Source organism: Bos indicus x Bos taurus, chromosome 3 (genome assembly GCF_003369695.1).
Source record: "Bos indicus x Bos taurus breed Angus x Brahman F1 hybrid chromosome 3, Bos_hybrid_MaternalHap_v2.0, whole genome shotgun sequence".
Taxonomy (NCBI): domain Eukaryota; kingdom Metazoa; phylum Chordata; class Mammalia; order Artiodactyla; family Bovidae; genus Bos; species Bos indicus x Bos taurus.
In genome coordinates, this window is record NC_040078.1 from 11,694,927 (window position 1) to 11,715,669 (window position 20,743).

The window sequence follows — 20,743 nt, forward strand, 5'->3', positions numbered from 1 at the left end:
GCAAAAGGAGAAGGGAGTGGCACAGGATGAGATGATTAGATACCTTCATTGATTCAATGGACATGAATTTGAGCAATCTCCAGGAGACCATGAAGGACACTTAAGCCTGGCATGCTGCAGTCCATGGGGTCAAAAAGATTCAACACAACTTAGCTATTAAACAACAACATCAAATCCTAGCCATTGTTTCTCTTGAGACTCAAACTGTCCCAATTATGATGTGGGAGTTTTTTCAACCCAGTCGCTTATTAATCCTTTTATCATACATTTATCATTGAGCTTCCCTTCACCTTCTGGTATGGCAAAGGTGTTCCAGACTCATGGAGAAACTTCCTGCTCCAAACTATAATCAGCCATTTCTCCAAGGTCCTTTGGTTCCTTGTAGTGGGAAAATATTATGTGAAAGCCTTAATCTGAGTTCTAAGCCTTCATTTTAGGGTTTTTTAAGTGGCCGGGACCTTTTTTTTAAGTCTTAATATTATGATTTTTTATTTATACTTGCAATTCAAGTTTAAAACTATAGTTTTACTCATTTACTCACAACTTTTCCACATAGAAAAATTCTAGTTTCCTGTGAATCAACACAATTATGTACTCACTTAAATCCACTATACGCTATATTCCATATTATCCACCTGTCTCACTATACACCATATCTCACTAGCCTATACACAGATAGCTTTAGAATAACAATAAAAACACTACACACAAAAATATTATTTTGGGCCAGAGATCCACCAAAAGCAAGTTATTCTCTCAAGGAACTTATAAGTAGAAAGAAAAGAAAAACAATAAGAACTGTAGTGTTCTGGGTATGAGTAAAGTGGGTCTATGCAGGATACCAGTCAAGGGAGGGTTACTTCCACTGTAGCACTAAGGAAGGCTTTCTGGAGAAACAAGTTGCTCAGCTAACCATTATAGTCAGAAAATCATTCAGGCCAAGATAGAGACATTTTGTTAAAAATGCTCAACAGCTCTGCAAATACAATTGCCTCAGCATAATTACAGTTAGTTCAATTTGAAAAATGATATTTCAGCAGAAGCAAAAAAAAAAAAAAGGTTTAAATAAGAAGTCAAAGGCATGTCACCATGAAGTCACCATCATTTCATTTATTTCAAGGTATATTCTTTCTCACAAATCACATCTATGAAATCTGAGTGGATCCTGCTAGTGATATTGTCTCATAATAACAATTTTCATTTATGTTTCTGCTAGTGTATAAATTATGATTTATCTTACAACCTACAGGAACAATGACTTGATCAAATGTGAGGATCATTTGATGAAATATGATGAGATTGACTCCTAGGCTGACAACTTGAGTTTCAGGGTTCCTGGATACTTATTCCAAATGGAAAAGGAGACATTCAGGGCTCATGAGATATTCTGATATGACCTGTTAAGAACACAAGCGAAAAATTGCTCTTCTTAAGTAATATTTGTACACTATGTTTATAGCAGCATAATTCACAACAGGCAAAAGGTGACTGTTGAATTAACCCAAGTGTCTGTTGAGAGATCAACAGGTAAACAAAACAATCTTTAAAAGGAAAGAAATTCTAATACAGATCACCACATGAATGAATTATGAGGACATACTGCTAAATGTAATAACCATTCACAAAAAGGCAAATGGTTCCACTTCTAGAGGTACCTAGAGTATAGAGATTCATATAGACTGAAAATAGAATGGTGGTTGCCAGGGTCTGAGGGAGCAAGGATTGGGGAAAGTAGTTTAATGGGCATAGACTTCTAGTTTTTCAAGATGAAAAGAGTTCTAGAGATTGGCTGCATAAAATGTGAATGTACTTAAGACTACTAAACTATATGTGTAAAAATGCTAATGCAGTAAATTTTCCATGATGTATTTTACTGCAATTTTTTAAAAATAAATTTACCTACAGATGGGAGTTGGGGAAAGTTTCTAGTGGAAATATTGAGGCTAAAAAGGCATAATATTAATAGATAAAATGGAGGGAAAGAATAAAAGGATGGACAGAAAAGAAAGATTAAAAATGAAAATTCACCAGCATCTCCAAAACCATAATGCAAGGCCTATCAAAAGGATCAAGGAGGGCACTATTATTGCCACAAAGTATCAAACCAATGGATGTGGGGTGTCCTGGCAATTGGGACAAGGCAAAGGGATATCACTTCAAATCCATTCTCTAGTTCTCCAGGGCTTCTTGCCCACCCAAGTGTCAACACCCACTGTTACCTGCTTTTGATGATTGGACATCTCTGATTCCCTTTCTCATATTCCCTGATGTCATATTCTCACAGCCACCCACAGTCTGTTCTTTTTGCTCCATCCCACCTAGTTTATAGTCCTTCATTCCTACCTATTGCCTGCCTTAGATCAGCTATTTTCATTCCTTTGGCACTGGAGTCTCAGAAATAAATCCCGAACTCTAACTCTCTTTCTTTGTCTCTCCCTTCCTACCTTTCCCTCTGTCACTCTTTCTTCCCCCTCTCCTTCCCTCCCTCCATAGTCCATCCATCAAGTCTCTCCCCTTCCTCAGGACTGCCTTCTGTTCTTGAAGACCAGCTCCTCCCATCCCCAGCTGGGCTCCACTTCCTTCTCACCCCAGTACAGGATGATGTCCTGGTCTCCTAGACTGCTGTGCTTCACTCAATAACTCAGCCCAGCCGCCCCATCCAAGGTTACTCGGAGATACCAAGTCCAGTCAGCATTGGGCATGATGTCTCCTTGCTGAGTGCCAGGCTGCTCCTGCTCACCCCTCATCCACATCACCCGCACAAGTTTTGGGTAGAATCCTGAGACATGGCAGACCAGCAGTAGGCAGCCAGGTCCAGGAGTGGGGCCACTGGACAGCCAGGCTTCAGGCTTCACTGGGGTAGGAAGGAGGAGTAAGAATGTCAGATTATGACTCTATTCCAGAGCATGGGGACTCAGAAACCCACAAATTTGGATAGTTGCCTCTTCCACTCCTATGGGAATCAGATCATTTGTTGATTAAACTCCTCTCGATTCAGGTATTCTCCACTTTTGAATTTAAAGAAGGTGATAGGAGGTAAAATAGAAAAGTTTTGGGGAGAGAACAAGACTAACCTTGCTTCTGCAGTTCTGCCTTCCCGGCATTGAGGACACCCAGGAGATATCGAGGACAGGTTTCTGAATGGAGCCTCTCCATGATATCAGAGATGCCTTGATACTGAGTCATGAGTCACAAAACTTCTGCCCCCTGCTGCCGCTGTCTCGTGTAGGCACACAGGAATGATTCTGGATCCTCACAAAATCCAGTCCTTCTAAAGCTCCTCTCAAAGAGCTTTCTATGGCCTCCCCAGAATGCAGCTCACAGCCTGCTATGACCTGGATCACAAAGGGGTCTGTGTAAAGGAAAACTAAGACAAGTTATTAAAATGCAAACAATGAAGAAAAGGATGAGGAAAAGGCATAGGCCTTTGGATTTTAGTGGCAAGAAAGGTCTGAGATGTGAAATTGTAACTCAAAAACCAATTGCAGTATTCAGGACTTTTCAGGAAGAAGAGCATTGGTTAGAGGTATGCCTATTGTAAACGGTGGGGATTTGCTCTTTTAAGGATGAACAGTGCGCAAGAGGGGAGAAGAGGAGCAATGTGTGATGGAGTCAGGAGGGCAGCATTCCAGGGTGAAGGGGAAGGTTACACTGAGAGAGGAGATTAGGCAGCAGATGCTTGAGGATATGAATTGGAGGATGGGGAAGTCATACTTTAGTTCATTCAGGCACACAGTAGGAAAAAGAATTTTTCCTAGGTTTTGAGAGTGGCAAGTGACATACACGCAAAACAGGAAATGGCTACAAAGCAGGAACATCATCTATTACACAAAAGTGCAAGAAACAGGAAGAATCTGGGATACTGGGTGGAGGTAAGGAGTCAGGGTTGGAGACTACTCTGGAGAGCTGTGTGCGTGTAGTTGAGTAAAGAGGGAAGGAGTAGACCATGATCAGAGGGAACAGTAGCCTGACCAAGGGAGAGAAAAGTCTTTGAGAGTCTCTCCAGATCAGAGGACTGTACTCAAATTCCAACTGGAACTCACTGACATGGTCCTGCACAACCCGAGTGAATCCAATGAAGTAGACTCGGAACAGGTCCTGCAGCTCAGTCATCGCTTCATCACTAAAGTTCCCCTTGGACCAGGGCTTCAGGAAAATGGTAGTGCCCAAGTCAGAATCCCAGCCTTGAATTTGCAAATCATCCAACCAGCCTGAGCCTTGGTTTTGAGCCCAGGATCTGTTGGCAAAGGTCTAAATATGGATGATATGGTAGGAGGTTGGCCAGTGAAACACTGTGTTGGTGGAAGGTTGAAAAGAACGAGGGAAAATGTAGAATCAGGATGGAATGAAAAAGCACCCAGAGTCTGAACAATATAGAGCCTGAAACAGTTCTCTCCCCAAGCCCTCTGACTCCATCCCCAGCCTCCAGAATAGGGGAGAGGGCTGGAGACAGCAGAGCCCAGACCCTTAGTGGTAGGTGTGGCATGCTTTTATCCAGAACCCCTGCACCTGTGCTGGGAGCAGCCAGAGTTACTCTTACCATCCTATTGTCACCACGTGGGAGGATAACCACTAGCAATAGAAGAGGTAGAGGCAGCATTTCACTGGGAAGTAGAACTTCTGACTCTCAGAGCTGGTATGTAATCTCTTATTTCAGCAAACCTTTTTCTCAGTACTCTAAAGTGACTTCCTCTCTTCCCCGGAAGAAAAATCTCGGACCCAAACTGCACATTTCAGAAAAACTGTACCTCCCACAGCTCTAGACTCCCACTCTGCCTCTCATTTCCGTTCCTTGAACTCAGTCTCCTTTATACTTACTACCTTGGAAAAACATTTTCCAAGGTAGCAAATGATGATGAAAGGTTATTTCACCTTCCCAGTTCTTATTTCCACATCTTTGAAATAAAACGATAATATTAAACAATTGCTTAGCTTCCCATCTCTTTAATCTAAAATACCTTTGGCTTCTCTACCTATCTTGTTCTCCCTCCCCATGGCCTTCTCACCGCTGGCACTTTGTCATTACCTCTTCCCAACATCTCAATGGCCCTTCTTTCTTATCTCATTCTTACCTGGCTTTTTAACTCCACGTTAAATTTTCTGAGTGTGCATGTGTGTTAACAATCACTGTCTTTTTTATATTTGATTCTGGGGCCCAAATCCCAGAATTAAATATAATAAATAGTTTATATTCTGACCAAAATTCTCTTACACCACAGGAATTTTTGAGGTTGAAAATTACATTGATCAATGGTATGTGACCTTCTTTTCAATAGCTCTTCTCCTCTACTACTTTCAGTAACCAATCTTCATGAGACAAATAAAACTTCAGGAATTATGCCCCAGCTTCAGGCCAAGTCAAAATAACTTTTTGTAGTAGGCTCATTAACAGTAGAACTTCCTTCTCCTTTTGTAATATTTTATAATCTCCATGTATATTTTGATCTTTCCTATTACCAAATAAAGCATTGCTATGTCAGCAAGCAACTTGGCATTTTTTCACCAAAAGTTCAGAGATGTTTTTCTTAAGATGTCATATCCTATGTCCTCTTTATATGCATTTGACGTTTTAACAATATATTTAGCATTCACTGGAGAAATATTAGGACTGTAATCAATATGTTGGCTCTCAGGATAATTCTTGGTTTTCTCCACTCAGGAAAATATTCCAAATTTGTGGATATATATCATCTATATTTTGAGTGTAAAGAGAGGTTTTCACTAAGTCATCCTATTTACATAGATAAGAAGATACAAAATAAGTAATAAAACATTCTTTTTTCCTGGAAATAAATCAAATAGACTTCATCCTTCAATACTCAAAGTCCCTCAAGCTAGGCTTCAATAGCACATGAACCAAGAGCTCCCAGATGTACAAGTTAGATATAGAAAAGGCAGAGGAACCACAGATCAAACTGATAACATCTGTTGGATCATAGATCACAAGAAAAAACAAGGGAAATCCAGAAAAACGTCTACTTCTGCTTTATTAACTACACTAAAGCCTTTGGCTGGGTGGAGCAAAACAAACTGTGGAAAATTCTTCAAGAGATGGGAATACCAGGCCATCTTACCTGCCTCCTGAGAAACCTGTATGCAGGTCAAGAAGCAGCAGTTAGAAACAGACTTGGAAAAATGAACTGGTTCAAAATTGGGAAAGAACTACATCAAGGATGTATACTGTCAACCTGATTATTTGACGTCTATGCAGAATACATCATGTGAAATGCTGGGCTGGGTAAAGCTCAACTTGGAATCAAGGTTGCCAGGAAAAATATCAACAACCACAGATAACCAGATGATACAACTCTTAATGGCAGAAAGTGAAGAGAACTAAAAAGCCTCTTGATGAGGACCAAAGAGGAGAGTGAAAAAGCTGGCCTGAAACTCAGTATTCTAAAACTAAGATCATGGCAACCAGTCCCATCACTTACTGGCAAATTGTTGCCACAGTTCAGTTGCTCAGTTGTATCTGACTGTTTGCAACCCCATGGACTGCAGCACAGCAGGCTTCCCTGTCCTTCACCATTTCCCAGAGCTTGCTCAAACTCATATCCATTGAGTTGGAAATGCCATCTGAACATCTCATCCTCTGTCACCCGCTTCTCCTCCTGCCCTCAATCTTTCCCAGCATTGGAGTCTTTTCTAAAGACTCAGCTCTTCATATCAGGTAGCCACAATATTGGATCTTCAGCTTCAGCAACAGTCCTCCCAATGAATATTCAGGATTGACTTCCTTTAAGATTAACCAGTTTGATCTCCTTGTTGTCCAAAGGACTCTCAAGACTTTTCTCCAAGAGCACAGTTCAAAAGCATCAATTCTACAGCACTCAGCCTTCTTTATGGTTCAATTCTCACATCCAAGCATGACTTCTGAAAAATCATAGCTTTGACTCTATGGACCTTTGTTGGTAAAGTAATGTCTCTGCTTTTTAATACATTGTATAGGGTTGTCATAGCTTTTCTTCCAAGCAGCAAGCATCCTTTAATTTTATGGCTGCAGTCACCCTCTGCAGTGATTTTGGAGCCCCCCAAAATAAAGTCTGTCAGTGTTTCCACTGTTTCCCCATCTATTTGCTGTCAAATGATGGGACCAGATGCCATGATCTTATTTCTCTGAATGTTGAGCTTTAAGCCAACTTTTTCACTCTCTTCTTTCACTTTCATCAAGAGGCTTTTCAGTTCTTTTTCACTTTCTGCCATAAGGGTGACGTTATCTGCATATCTGAGGTTATTGATATTTCTCCCAGCAGTCTTGATTCAAACTCGTGCTCATCCAGCCCAGCATTTCTCATGATGTACTCTGCATATAAGTTAAATAAGCATATAAGTTAAATAAGGTGACAATATTCAGCCTTGTCGCACTTTTTTCCCCCAATTTTGAACCAGTTTTTTACTCTTTGTCTGGTTCTAACTGCTGCTTCTTGACCTGCATACAGGTTTCTCAGGAGGCAGGTCAGGTGGTCTGCTATTCCCATCTCTTGAGGAACTTTCCACATTTTGTTCTACTCCACACAGCCAAAGGCTTTAGCATAGGTAATGAAGCAGAAGTGGGTATTTTTCTGGAATTCTCTTGCTTTTTCTATGATTCAATGGATGTTGGCAATTTGATCTCTGGTTCCTCTGCCTTTTCTAAATCCAGCTTTTACATCTGGAAGTTCTAGGTCCACATACTGTTGAAACTTAGCTTGGAGAATTTTGAGCATGACCTTGATAGCATGAGAAATGACTGCAATTGTAAGTAGTTTGAAATTCTTTGGAATTGCCCTTCTTTGGGATTGGAATGAAAACTGACATTTTCCAGGCCTGTAGCCAGTGCTGAGTTTTCCAAATTTGCTGGCATATTCAGTGCAGCACTTTCACAACATCATCTTTTATGATTTGAAATAGCTCAGCTAGAATTCCATCACCTCCACTAGCTTTGTTCGTTGTGCTGTTTCCTAAGGCTCACTAGACTTCTCACTCCAGGATGTCTGGTTGTAGGTGACTGATCACACCTTTTGGTTATCCAGATCATTTTTGTATAGTTCTTCTGTTATTCTTGCCACTTTTCTTAATATCTTCTGTTTCTGTTAGGTCCATACCATTTCTGTCCTTTATTGTGCCCACCTTTGCATGAAATGTTCCCTTGGTATTTTTATTTTCTTGAAGAGAACTCTAATCTTTCCCATTCTATTTTTTCCCTCTATGTCTTTGCATTGTTCACTTAGAAATGTTTTGTTATTTCTCCTTGCTCTTCTTTAGAACTCTCCATTCAGATGGGTATATCTTTCCTTTTCTCCTTTGCCTTTCACTTCTCTTCTTTCCTCAGCTATTTGTAAGGCTTTCTCAGACAACCATTTTGCCTTTTTGCATTTCTTTTTCCTGGGCATGGTTTTGATCACTGCCTCCTGTAAATGTTACAAACCTCTGTCCATAGTTCCTCAGGCACTCTATCTGTCAAATCTAATCCTTTGAATCTATTTCTCACTTCCACTGTATAATTGTAAGGGAATCGATTTAGGTCATACCTGAATGACCTAGTGGTTTTCCCTACTTTCTTCGATTTAAGTCTGATAGTTGCAATAAGGAGTTCATGATCTGAGCCACAGTCAGATCCCAGTCTTCTGTTTTTCTGACTGTATAGAGTTTCTCCATCTTTGGCTGCAAATAATATGATCAATCTGATTTCAATATTGACCATCTGATGATGTCCATGTGTGTAAAGTCATCCCTTTTGTTGTTGGAAGTGTTTCTATGCTATGACCAGTGCATTCTCTGGGCAAAACGTTGTTAGGCTTTGCCCTACTTCATTTTGGACTCCAAAGCCAAACTTGCCTGTTACTCCAGGTATCTCTCAACTTCCTACTTTTGCATTCCAGTCTCCTATGATGAAAAGGACATCTTTTTTGGTGTTAGTTCTAGAAGTTCTTGTAGGTCTTAGAACTATTCAACTTCAGTTTCTTTAGCATTAGTGGTTGAGGCATAGACTTGGATTACTATGATACTGAATATTCTGTCATTTTTGAGATTGCACCCATATACTGCATTTCAAACTCTTTTGTTGACTATGAGGGTTACTCCATTTCACCTAAGGGATTCTTGCCCACATTCTTGCCCATTTGAATTAAATTCGCTCTTTCCAGTCCATTTTAGTTCACTGATTTCTAAAATGTCAATGTTCACTCACCATCTCCTGTTTGACCACTTCCAATTTATCTTGATTCATGGACCTAACATTCCAGGTTCCTATGCAGTATTGCTCTTTACAGCATCAGACTTTAATTTCACCACCAAACACATTCACAGCTGGACTTTTTTTTTCCACTTTGGGCCATACTTTTAATCCTTTCTGGAGGTACATCTCTACTCTTCTCCAGTAGCATATTGGGCACCTACTGTCCTGTGGACTTCATCTTTCAATGTCATATCTTTTTATCTTTTCATATTGTCCATGGGGTCCTCAAGACAAGATTCCTGAAGTGATTTGCCATTCCTTTCCCCAGTGGACAACATTTTGTCAGAACTCCCCACCATCCGTCTTTGGTGGCCCCACATAGCATGCCTCATAGTTTCATTGAGTTAGACAAAACTGTGACCCATGTGATCAGTTTGGTTTTCTGTGATTATGGTTTGCATTCTGTCTGCCCTCTGATGGATGAGGATAAAGGCTTGTGGAAGCTTCCTGGTGGGAGGTACTGATCGTGGTGAAAACTGTGTCTTGCTCTGATGCGCAAGGTCATGCTCAGCAAATCTTTAATCCAATTTTCTGCTGGTGGGAGGGCCTAAAGCCAAACTCTGGTAGACGTAATGGCAACCTCCTCCAGGACTTATGCCAGCATGCTGCATATCCCAGGACTATTGCACTCAGTGTCTCTGGCCTGGGTCAGGCTAATGTGGACCCACACCTCTGCCAGAGACTCCCATATACTCACAGGCAAGTCTGGATCAGTCTCTTGTGGGATCAGTGCTCTTTTCTCCTGGGTCCTGGTGCACACAATGTTTTGTTTGTGCCTTCCAAGAGTCTGTTTACCCAGTCCTGTGGGAGTTCTGTAATCAAATCCCACTGGCCTTCAAAGGTATATTCCCTGGGGGTTCTTAGCTGCTCTGCCAGATCCCCAGGTTGGGAAATTTCTTGTGGGCCCCAGAACTTTCAACAGTGAGAAAGAACTGTTGTTAAATTTGTTACACCATAACTCCTTTGATTCTCCAGTTTGTGGGTCGTATGCTCAGTTGCTCTATTCAGTTCAGTCACAATCATGTTCAGCTCTTTGCAAACCCACGAACTGCAGCACATCAGACTTCCCTGTCCATCACCAACTCCTGGAGCTTACTCAAACCCATGTTCATGAGGTCAGTGATAGCATCCACCCATCTTGTCCTTTATTGTCCCCTTCTCCTCCTGACCTCAATCTTTCCCAGCTTCAGGGTCTTTTCAAATGAGTCAGTTCTTCACATCAGGTGACCAAAGTATTGGAGCTTCAGCTTTGGCATCAGTCCTTCCAGTGAATATTCAGGACTGATTTCCTTTAGGATTGACTGGTTTGATTTCCTTGCAGTCCAAGAAACTCAAGAGTCTTCTCCAACACCACAGTTCAAAAGTATCAATTCTTCAGTGCTCAGTATTCTTTATGGTCCAGTTTTGACATCCTTTGACCACTAGACCATTCAGCTATGACTGAAATCAAATCCCTTATGATTATACAGTGAAAGTGAGAAATAGATTTAAGGGCCTAGACCTGATAGATAGAGTGCCTGATGAACTATGGACTGAGGTTCATGACATTGTACAGGAAACAGGGATCAAGACCATCCCCATGGAAAAGAAATGCAAAAAAGCAAAATGGCTGTCTGGGGAGGCCTTACAAATAGCTGTGAAAAGAAGAGAAGCGAAAAGCAAAGGAGAAAAGGAAAGATATAAGCATCTGAATGCAGAGTTCCAAAGAATAGCAAGAAGAGATAAGAAAGCCTTCCTCAGCGATCAATGCAAAGGAATAGAGGAAAACAACAGAATGGGAAAGACTAGAGATCTCTTCAAGAAAATCAGAGATACCAAAGGAACATTTCATGCAAAGATGGGCTCGATAAAGGACAGAAATGGTTTGGGCCTAACAGAAGCAGAAGATATTAAGAAGAGGTGGCAAGAATACACAGAAGAACTATACAAAAAAGATGTTCACAACCCAGATAATCACGATGGTGTGACCACTGACCTAGAGCCGGACATCCTGGAATGTGAAGTCAAGTGGGCCTTGGAAATCTTCACTACAAACAAAGTAAGTGGAGGTGATAGAATTCCAGTTGAGCTATTCCAAATCCTGAAAGATGATGCTGTGAAAAGTCTGCACACAATATGCAAGCAAATTTGGAAAACTCAGCAGTGGCCACAGGACTGGAAAAGGTCAGTTTTCATTCCAATCCCAAAGAAAGGCAATACCAAAAAATGCTCAAACTACCACACAATTGCACTCATCTCACACGCTAGTAAAGTACTGCTCAAAATTCTCCAAGCCAGGCTTCAGCAGTATGTGAACCATGAACTTCCTGATGTTCAAGCTGGTTTTAGAAAGGCATAGGAACCAGAGATCAAATTGCCAACATCTGCTGGATCATGGACAAAGCAAGAGAGTTCCAGAAAAACATCAATTTCTGCTTTATTGACTATGCCAAAGCCTTTGACTGTGTGGATCACATAAACTGTGGAAAATTCTGAAAGAGATTGGAATACCAGGCCACCTGATCTGCCTCTTGAGAAATTTGTATGCAGGTCAGGAAGCAACAGTTAGAACTGGACATGGAACAACAGAGTGGTTCCAAATAGGAAAAGGAGTACGTCAAGGCTGTATATTGTCACCCTGTTTATGTAACTTATATGCAGAGTACATCATGAGAAACTCCGGACTGGAAGAAACAACACTGGAATCAAGATTTCCAGGAGAAATATCAATAACCTCAGATATGCAGATGACACCACCCTTATGGCAGAAAGTGAAGATGAAATAAAAAGCCTCTTGATGAAAGTGAAAGTGGAGAATGAAAAAGTTGGCTTAAAGCTCAACATTCAGAAAACGAAGATCATGGCATCTGGCCCCACGACTTCATGGGAAATAGATGGGGAAACAGTGGAAACAGTGTCAGACTTCATATTTCTGGGCTCCAAAATCACTGCAGATGGTAATTGCAGCTATGAAATTAAAAGACGCCTACTCCTTGGAAGGAAAGTTATGACCAACCTAGATAGCATATTCAAAAGCAGAGACATTACTTTGCCAACAAAGGTCCGTCTAGTCAAGGCTATGGTTTTTCCTGTGGTCATGTATGGATGTGAGAGTTGGACTGTGAAGAAAGCTGAGCACCAAAGAACTGATGCTTTTGAACTGTGGTGTTGGAGAAGATCTTGAGGGGCCCTTGGACTGCAAGGAGATCCAACTAGTCCATTCTAAAGGAGATCAGTCCTGGGTGTTCTTTGGAAAGACTGAAGCTAAAGCTGAAATTCCAACACTTTGGCCACCTCTTGCGAAGAGTTGACTCATTGGAAAAGACTCTGATGCTGGGACGGATTTGGGGCAGGAGGAGAGGGAGACAACAGAGGATGAGATGGCTGGATGGCATCACCAACTCGATGGACATGAGTTTGGGTTAACTCAGGGAGTTGGTGATGGACAGGGAGGCCTGGTGTGCTACGGTTCACTGCATCACAAAGAGTTGGACATGACTGAGCAAATGAATTGAACTTAAATGAATTGATGGCAAAGTTGTTCCAGACTCTTGAAGAATCTTTCTGCCCCAACTAGAAATCAGCCATTTCTTCAAGGTCCTTTGGTGCCTTTAGTGTGAAAATATGTCAAAGCCATAATGTGAGCACTAAGTCTTGGTTTTGTGGCTTTTTAAGTGGTCAGGACATTTTTTAATCCTAAATATTATGATTTTTTAATTATGCTTGCAATTCAAGTTTAAGATTACAGAGTCTAATATTACATCTATCTCGCATCACCTTCTCTAGACAGAAAATCTTGGTTCCAAGTGAATTAACACAACTATATAATCACCTAAACTATATACTATCCACCTGTCACACTGTATCCTATATTTCAGTAGCCTATACAAACATGATAGTCTTACAATAACAGTAATAACTCTACCACCAGAAATAAGTTTTTGACAGGGACCCACTGAGAACAAGCCATTCTCTAAGGAACTCATAAGTAGAAGGAAAAGAAAAAGAAAAGGAATTGCAGTGTTCTGGGTATGAGTAAAGTGAATCTCTGCACAATACCAGACAAGGGAGACTTTCTTCTACTCTAACAGTAAGGAATGCTATCTGGAGAAACAAGCTGCTCAGCTGACCCTCATAGTTAGAAAATCATCCAAATAAAGAGAGTGAAATTATGTTAAAAATGCTCAGCAACTCTTCAAATACAATTACCTCAGCATAACTGTAGTTAGATCAATTTGAAAAATGATATTTCAGCAGAAGCAAAAAAAAAGTTTTAAATAAGTCAAAGGCATGTCACCATGCAGTTGTGTACATGATTTCATTTATTCCAAGGTATATTCTTTCTCACAAATCACATCTGTGAAATCTGAGTGGATCTTGCTAGCGATATTGTCTCATAATAACAACTTTCATTTATGTTTCTGCTAGGATATAAATTATGATTTATCTTACAACCTACAGGAACAATGATTTGATCAAATGTGATGATCATTTGATGAAATATGATGAGATTGACTCCTAGGCTGACAACTTGAGTTTCAGGGTTCCTGGATACTTATTCCAAATGGAAAAGGAGACATGGTCAGGGCTCACAAGATATTCTGATATGACCTGTTAAGAACACAAGCAAAAAAATGCTCAACTTAAGAGATATTTGTACACTATGTACATAGCAGCATTATTCACAACAGCTAAAATGTGAATTAACCCAGGTATCTGTTGAGAGATGAACAGGTAAACAAAACAACGTTTAAAAGGAAAAAAATTCTAATATAGGCCACCACATGAATGAATTATGAGGACATAATGCTAGGTGGAGTAAGCCATTCACAAAAAGACAAATGATTTCATTTCTATGAGGTACCTAGAGTAGACAGATTCATGTAGACAGAAAGTAGAATGGTGGTTGGCAGGGCCTGAGGGAGAAAGGATTGGGGAAAGTAGTTTAATGGGCACAGACTTCTAGTTTTTCAAGATGAAAAGAATTCTAAGAATTGGCTGCATAAATGTGAATGTACTTAATACTACTAAACTATATGTGTAAAAATGGCTAATGCAGCAAATTTTCCAAGACATATTTTACTGCAATTTAAAAAAAATAAATTTACCTACAGATGGGAGTTGAGGACAAAAGGGAAATGTTTTAGCAGGAATTTTGAGACTAAAGAGATGTAATATTAATAGATAAAAAGGAGGGAAAGAATAAAAGGATGGACAGAAAAAAAAAGTTTAAAAAATGAAAACTCACCAGCATCTCCAAAACCATCAGATCAGATCAGATCAGTCGCTCAGTCATGTCCAACTCTTTGCGACCCCATGAATCGCAGCACGCCAAATGCAAGGCATATCAAAAGGATCAAGGAGGGTATTATTATTGCCACAAGTATCAAGCCAATGGATGTGGGGTGTCCTGGCAATTGGGAGAAGACAAAGGAATGTCACTTCAAACCCATTCTCTAGTTCTCCAAGCCTTCTTACCCATCTGAGTGTCAGCACCATCATTAACTGCTTCTGATGCATGGGCATCTCTGGTTCCCTTTCTCATATTCCCAGAGGTCTTATACGCACAGCCACCCTTAATCTTTCCTTCTTGCTGAATCCCACCGAGACTACAGTGGGACTACTACTGTAGTAGTGAAGACTACTTCATTTTTATCTATTGTACAGCTTAGATCAGCTATTTTCATACCTCTGGCACTGTAGTCCTAGAAATAAATCTCAAACTCTGTCTCTCTGACTCTCTCTCTTTCTGTCTCCCTGATTCTCTTTCCTCCCTGCCTATCCTCTCTCCATGCCTGTCTTCCTCCCTCCATCCTTCCCTCACCCATCAAATCCCTTCCCTTCCTGTGTCCTCCTCTCTGTTCTTGAGGGCCATTTCCTCCCATTCCCAGTTGGGCCCCAGTTCCTTCTTACCCCAGTACAGGATGATGTCCTGGTCTCCTAGACTGCTGTGCTTCACTCGGCAATTCAGGCCAGCTGCCTCCCCAGCTGCCACATTTAGGGTTACTCGGAGATACCAAGTCCAGTCCGCATTGGGCATGAGGTCTCCTTGCTGAGTGCCAGGCTGCTCCTGCTCGCCCCTCATCCACATCACCCGCACAGGTTTTGGGTAGAATCCTGAGACGTGGCACACCAGCAGTAGGCGGCCAGGCCCAGGAGTGGGGCCACTGGACAGCCAGGCTTCAGGCTTCACTGGGGTAGGCAGGAGCAGTAAGAATGTCAGATTATGACTTTAATCCAGAGCATGGGGACTCAGAAAGCCACAATTTTGGACAGTTTCCTCTTCCACTCCTATGGGCACCAAATGACTTATTGATTAATCATTTCTCTATTTAGGTACTTCTCACTTTTGATTTTTTTTTTCTCATTAAACTTTTTTTAATGGATCTCAATGTGACAGATTTTTGGTCAAGTTGTTTTCATTAAAAAGTACTGATTTTAAAAACTAATAACTTAAACTGCCACACACAAAACATATGGTCCACAAAAACATTCTCCTTTCCTTCTGAAGGTTTTACAATGCATTGTTATCATTAACCAGTCTTTTACTATTAAACTTAAATGGCCAATTGAGACAAACAGTTCTGAGACCGTTCTTCCACCACTGATTAAGACTGGGGTGGCAGGTATTGGGGATAATATTCATTTAGCCTTCTGAGCTTTCTGGGCAGACTTGGTGACCTTGCTAGCTCCAGCTGCCTTCTTGTCCACTGCTTTGATCACACCCACAGCGACTGTCTGTCTCATGTCACACACAGCAAAATGGCCCAGGGGAGGATAATCAGAGAAGCTCTCGACACACATAGGCTTGCCAGGAACCATATCAACGATGGCAGCGTCACCAGATTTCAAGAATTTAGGGCCATCTTCCAGCTTTTTCCCAGAACGATGATCAATCTTCTCTTTCAGCTCAGCAAACTTGCAAGCAATGTGAGCTGTCTGACAATCCAGCACAGGTGCATATCCAGCACTGATTTGGCCTGGATGGTTCAAAATAATCACCTGAGCTGTGAAGCCAGCAGCTTCCATGGGTGGATCATTTTTGCTGTCACCAGCCACATTGCCACGACGGACATCTTTGACAGACACGTTCTTGACATTGAAGCCCGCATTGTCCCCAGGAAGGGCTTCACTCAATGCTTCATGGTGCATTTCTACAGACTTCACTTCAGTTGTTACATTGACTGGAGCAAAGGTGACCACCATGCCAAGTTTGAGAACACCAGTGTCCACACGACCCACAGGGACAGTACCAATACCACCAATTTTATAGACATCCTGGAGAGGCAAACGCAAGGGTTTGTCAGTTGGGCAAGTTGGTGGCAGAATGCAATCCAGAGCTTCAAGCAGGGTGGTTCCACTGGCATTGCCGTCCTTACAGGTGACTTTCCATCCCTTGAACCATGGCATATTAGCACTTGGCTCCAGCATGTTGTCACCATTCCAGCCAGAAATTGGCACAAATGCTACTGTGTCGGGGTTGTAGCCAATTTTCTTAATGTAGGTGCTGACTTCCTTAACAATTTCTTCATATCTCTTCTGGCTATGGGGTGGCTCAGTGGAATCCATTTTGTTAACGCCAACAATTAGTTGTTTCACACCCAGGGTGTAAGCCAGAAGGGCATGCTCATGGGTCTGCCCGTTCTTGGAGATACTGGCTTAAAATTCACCAACACCAGCAGCAACAATCAGGACAGCACAGTCAGCCTGGGATGTGCCTGTAATCATGTTTTTGATGAAGTCTCTGTGTCCTGGGGCATCAATGATGGTAACATAGTACTTGCTGGTCTCAAATTTCCACAGGGAGATATCAGTGGCGATACCATGCTCACGTTCAGCTTTAAGTTTGTCCAAGACCCAGGCATATTTGAAGGAGCCCTTTCCAATCTCGGCAGCCTCCTTCTCAAACTTTTCAATTGTTCTCTTGTTGATCCCGCCACATTTGTAGATCAGATGGCCAGTCGTGGTAGACTTCCCTGAATCTACGTGCCCAATGACAACGATGTTGATGTGGGTCTTCTCCTTTCCCATTTTGGCTTAGGTTTAACGGTGGTTTTCACGACACCTGTGTCCTGGCGGCAAACCCGTTGCAAAAAAGCTGATTTTTTTTAAATTTTATTTTATTTTATTTTTTAACTTTACAATATTGTATTGGTTTTGCCATATATCAAAATGAATTTAAAGAAAGTTGTGGGAGGAGAAATAGAAACATCTTGGGGAGAGCATAAGACTAACCTTGCCTCTGCAGTTCTGCCTTCCCTGCATCGAGGACACCCAGAAGATATCGAGGACAGGTTTCTGAGAGGAGTCTCTCGATGATATCAGAGATGCCTTGATACTGAGTCGTGAGTGCACAAAACTTCTGCCCCCTGCTGCTGCCGTCTGGTGCAGGCACACAAGAATGATTCTGGATACTCACAAAATCCAGTCCTCCTAAAGCTCCTCTCAAAGAGCTTTCTATGGCCTCCCCAGAATGCAGCTCACAGCCTGCTGTGACCTGGATCACAAAGGGATCTGTGTAAAGGAAAACTGAGACAAGTTATTAAAAAGCAAACAGGAAAGAAAGAGACGAGAAAAAGGCATAGGATTTTTCATTTTAGTGGCAACAAGTTGAGAGGTGAAATTATTGACATAAAACCAAGTACAGTATTCAGGACTTTTCAGAAAGAGCACTGGGGAGAGGTATGCATATTATCAGTCATGGGGTTAGGCTGTTTTAAGGATGTAGAGGGGGCAAGAGGGGAGAGGGGCAATGTGTGATGGAGTCAGAAGTGCAGCATTCCACGGTGTAGGGAATGGTTACGTGTAGAGAAGGGATCAGGCAGAAGATGCTTGACAACATCAATTGGAGGAGTAGGAAGTCACCTTAAGTTCACTCAAGCACAGAGTAGGAAAAGGAGATTCTTCCTTGAGGTTTTAGAGAAGCAAGTTACATAGATGCAAACAAGAAATAACCACAAGAGTGGTCATGTACACAGAAGAGAGCAAGAAACAGGAAGAATCTCAGATACCAGATGGAGGTATGGAGTCGGGGTTGAAGGCTACTCTGGACAAGTGTGTACATGCAGTTGGATAAAGAGGAGGGAAAGGGAACATCATCAGAGGGAGCAGTAGCCTGACACAAGAGAAAGAAAAGTCATTGAGAGTCTTTCCAGATCAGAGGACTATACTCACATTCCAACTGGAACTCATTGACTCGATCCTGCACTTCCCGAGTGAATCCAATGAAGTAGGCTCGGAAGAGGTCCACCAGCTCAGTCACCTCATCATCACTAAAGTTGCCCTTGGACCAGGGCTTCAGGAAAATGGCAGTTCCCGAGTCACTCTCCCAGCCATGAATCTGCAAGTCATCCAACCAGCCTGAGCCTTGATTTTGAGCCCATGTGTTATTGACAAAGGTTGAAATCTGGATGAGATGGAAGGAGGTTGGCCCCTGGAACACTGTAGCAGTGGAAAGATAAGAAGAATGAGGAGGAGATGTGGAATTAGGATAGTATGAAAAAGAACCCAGAGTCTGAACAACAATACAGAACTTGAAATGGTCCCCTGCCCCCAAAGCTTCTGGCTCCATCTCCAGCCTCCAGAATAGGGGAAACGGCTGGAGACAGCAGAGCCCAGACCCTTAGTGGTGGGTGCAGCATGCTTTTATCCAGAACCCCTGCACCTGTGCTGGGAGCAGCCAGAGTCATTCTTAACATCCTCATTGTCACCACCTGGGAGGATAACTCCAAGTAACAGAAGTGGTAGAAACACCCTAACTGCATTTCACTGGGAAGTAGAACTTCTGACTCTCAGAACTGATATTTGATCTCTAATTTCAGCATTTTTTTCAGTACTCTAAATTGACTTCCTCTCTTCCCCAACTGACAAATATTTGACCCACATTGCACATCTCAGAAAAACTGTGCCTCCCACAGCTCTGAACTCCCACTCCATCTCATTTCCATTCTTTGGTCTTCATCTCTTTTATACGTTCTACTCTGGAGAAGCTCCCTTGTGATGCTAAAGAGTTATTTCACCTTCCTAATCCTTTATTGCCACATCTATTCAATAACAAGGTAATACTAAACAATTGCTCAACTTCCAGTCTCTTTTAATCTAAAAGTATTCCTTTGGTTTGTCCACCTATCTCATTCTCTCATACAGCAAATATAACACTGTCAGTGATGTAGCAGTAACAGAGAGGTAGTGCAGGTAGTCTTGGAGAGAATACCAAATGGGTCAGTGTGAGTGGCCACAGTACCTTGGTGTACATTCACAGAGAGACCTCCTCTGAGAATGGAGACATACCATAGAAAGGGAGATTCTGAGAACCCTAGCCCCATTTCAGGGAGTCAGTACTGAAAAATTGAATCTGTGCTCTTGTACTGCTGTTACCATCACAATTAGTATCTCCTACTTGGCTAAAACTTGGTTAAAGGTATTGACAGACTCGCTGGGACATGAAGATGATGGCCAGGAAAGGGCCCTCGGAACTTAATATTTGTTCCACACTAATACTAAAAAAGACAGTCCAGTTTTCTTGGGCTCCCCTAGTGGTTCAGATGATAAAGAATCTGCCTGCAATGCAGGAGACCCATGTTCATTTCCTCTCTCAAAAGCCCATGTTGCCAAAGCAAAAACCTGAGTGGAAACAAATTATTTCTGAATCTCAGTTACAGCAATCAAGAAGCTCAGAAGACAAGGGCCTATCTTTATTGGTGAAAAGAAGAGTGAAAGGGTAGCAAGGAAAAGGTAAAAATTTACCTCTGATTCCCTAAAAAAATAAATACAACAAATATCTTACAGTCTACTCCAAAAGCAGGAAAAACATACACCATGGGTCCAGAATTAAGATTTCTAAGCCTGAGGACAACAGAGGACCTTCCACTGAAGTACCAGGCAGGTGCCCAAGTGAGCTGGTACCTAATGGTTGCCTGAGGGCAGCTACTGTGTGCAATCTTATACAGTTTGAGTGGTGTTCACAGTATCTAAGAGTATTAGTATTAAATACAAATGGAGTCTGTATTTGGGAATTTCCTGAGCAGGCATTTAAACCATGTAACAAAAAAAATCTGGCTTATTTCATTACTGTAAGTGAAATTCAACCTAGATTATTCTTTGCAAATGGCTCTGACAATCATGAAAGAAAAAGTCATCTTCCTAAAAATGGCATGAGAAACTTCCACTATAATAACCAATCACTGTAAAAATTAATAACGTCCTCGTTTTTACTCTGTAAAATCATGTCCCCAAGCTTCACATCAGTCTGCAGACTTTATGGCTGCAGTCGCCATTTGCAGTGATTTTGGAGCCCAGAACAATAAAGTCTGACACTGTTTCCCCTTCTATTTCCCATGAAGTGATGGGACCGGATGCCATGATCTTCGTTTTCTGAATGTTGAGCTTTAAGCCAACTTTTTCACTCTCCACTTTCACTTTCAAGAGGCTTTTTAGTTCCTCTTCAGTTTCTGCCATAACGGTGGTGTCACCTGCATATCTGAGGTTATTGAGATTTCTCCCAGCAATCTTGATTCCAGCTTGAGTTTCTTCCAGTCCAGCGTTTCT

The 20,743-nt window shown here is 41.7% G+C and overlaps 1 protein-coding gene and 2 pseudogenes across 1 annotated transcript; all 3 read right to left on the minus strand.

The window, feature by feature from the left end:
• Positions 1–1,343: 1,343 nt before the first annotated feature.
• LOC113882793 lies at positions 1,344–4,600 on the minus strand (annotated as a pseudogene).
• An 8,899-nt stretch (positions 4,601–13,499) lies between these two features.
• LOC113882800 (T-cell surface glycoprotein CD1b-2-like) lies at positions 13,500–18,767 on the minus strand. The gene is made up of 5 exons (XM_027525945.1): positions 18,371–18,767; positions 17,432–17,725; positions 15,110–15,388; positions 14,445–14,606; positions 13,500–13,807 (listed from the first exon to the last, which is right to left on the minus strand). Exons 1-4 carry the CDS (start codon positions 18,765–18,767, stop codon positions 14,485–14,487), a joined length of 1,092 nt encoding a protein of 363 aa, XP_027381746.1. The 3' UTR covers positions 13,500–13,807; positions 14,445–14,484.
• Positions 15,621–17,293, minus strand: LOC113884537 (annotated as a pseudogene).
• Positions 18,768–20,743: the final 1,976 nt, after the last annotated feature.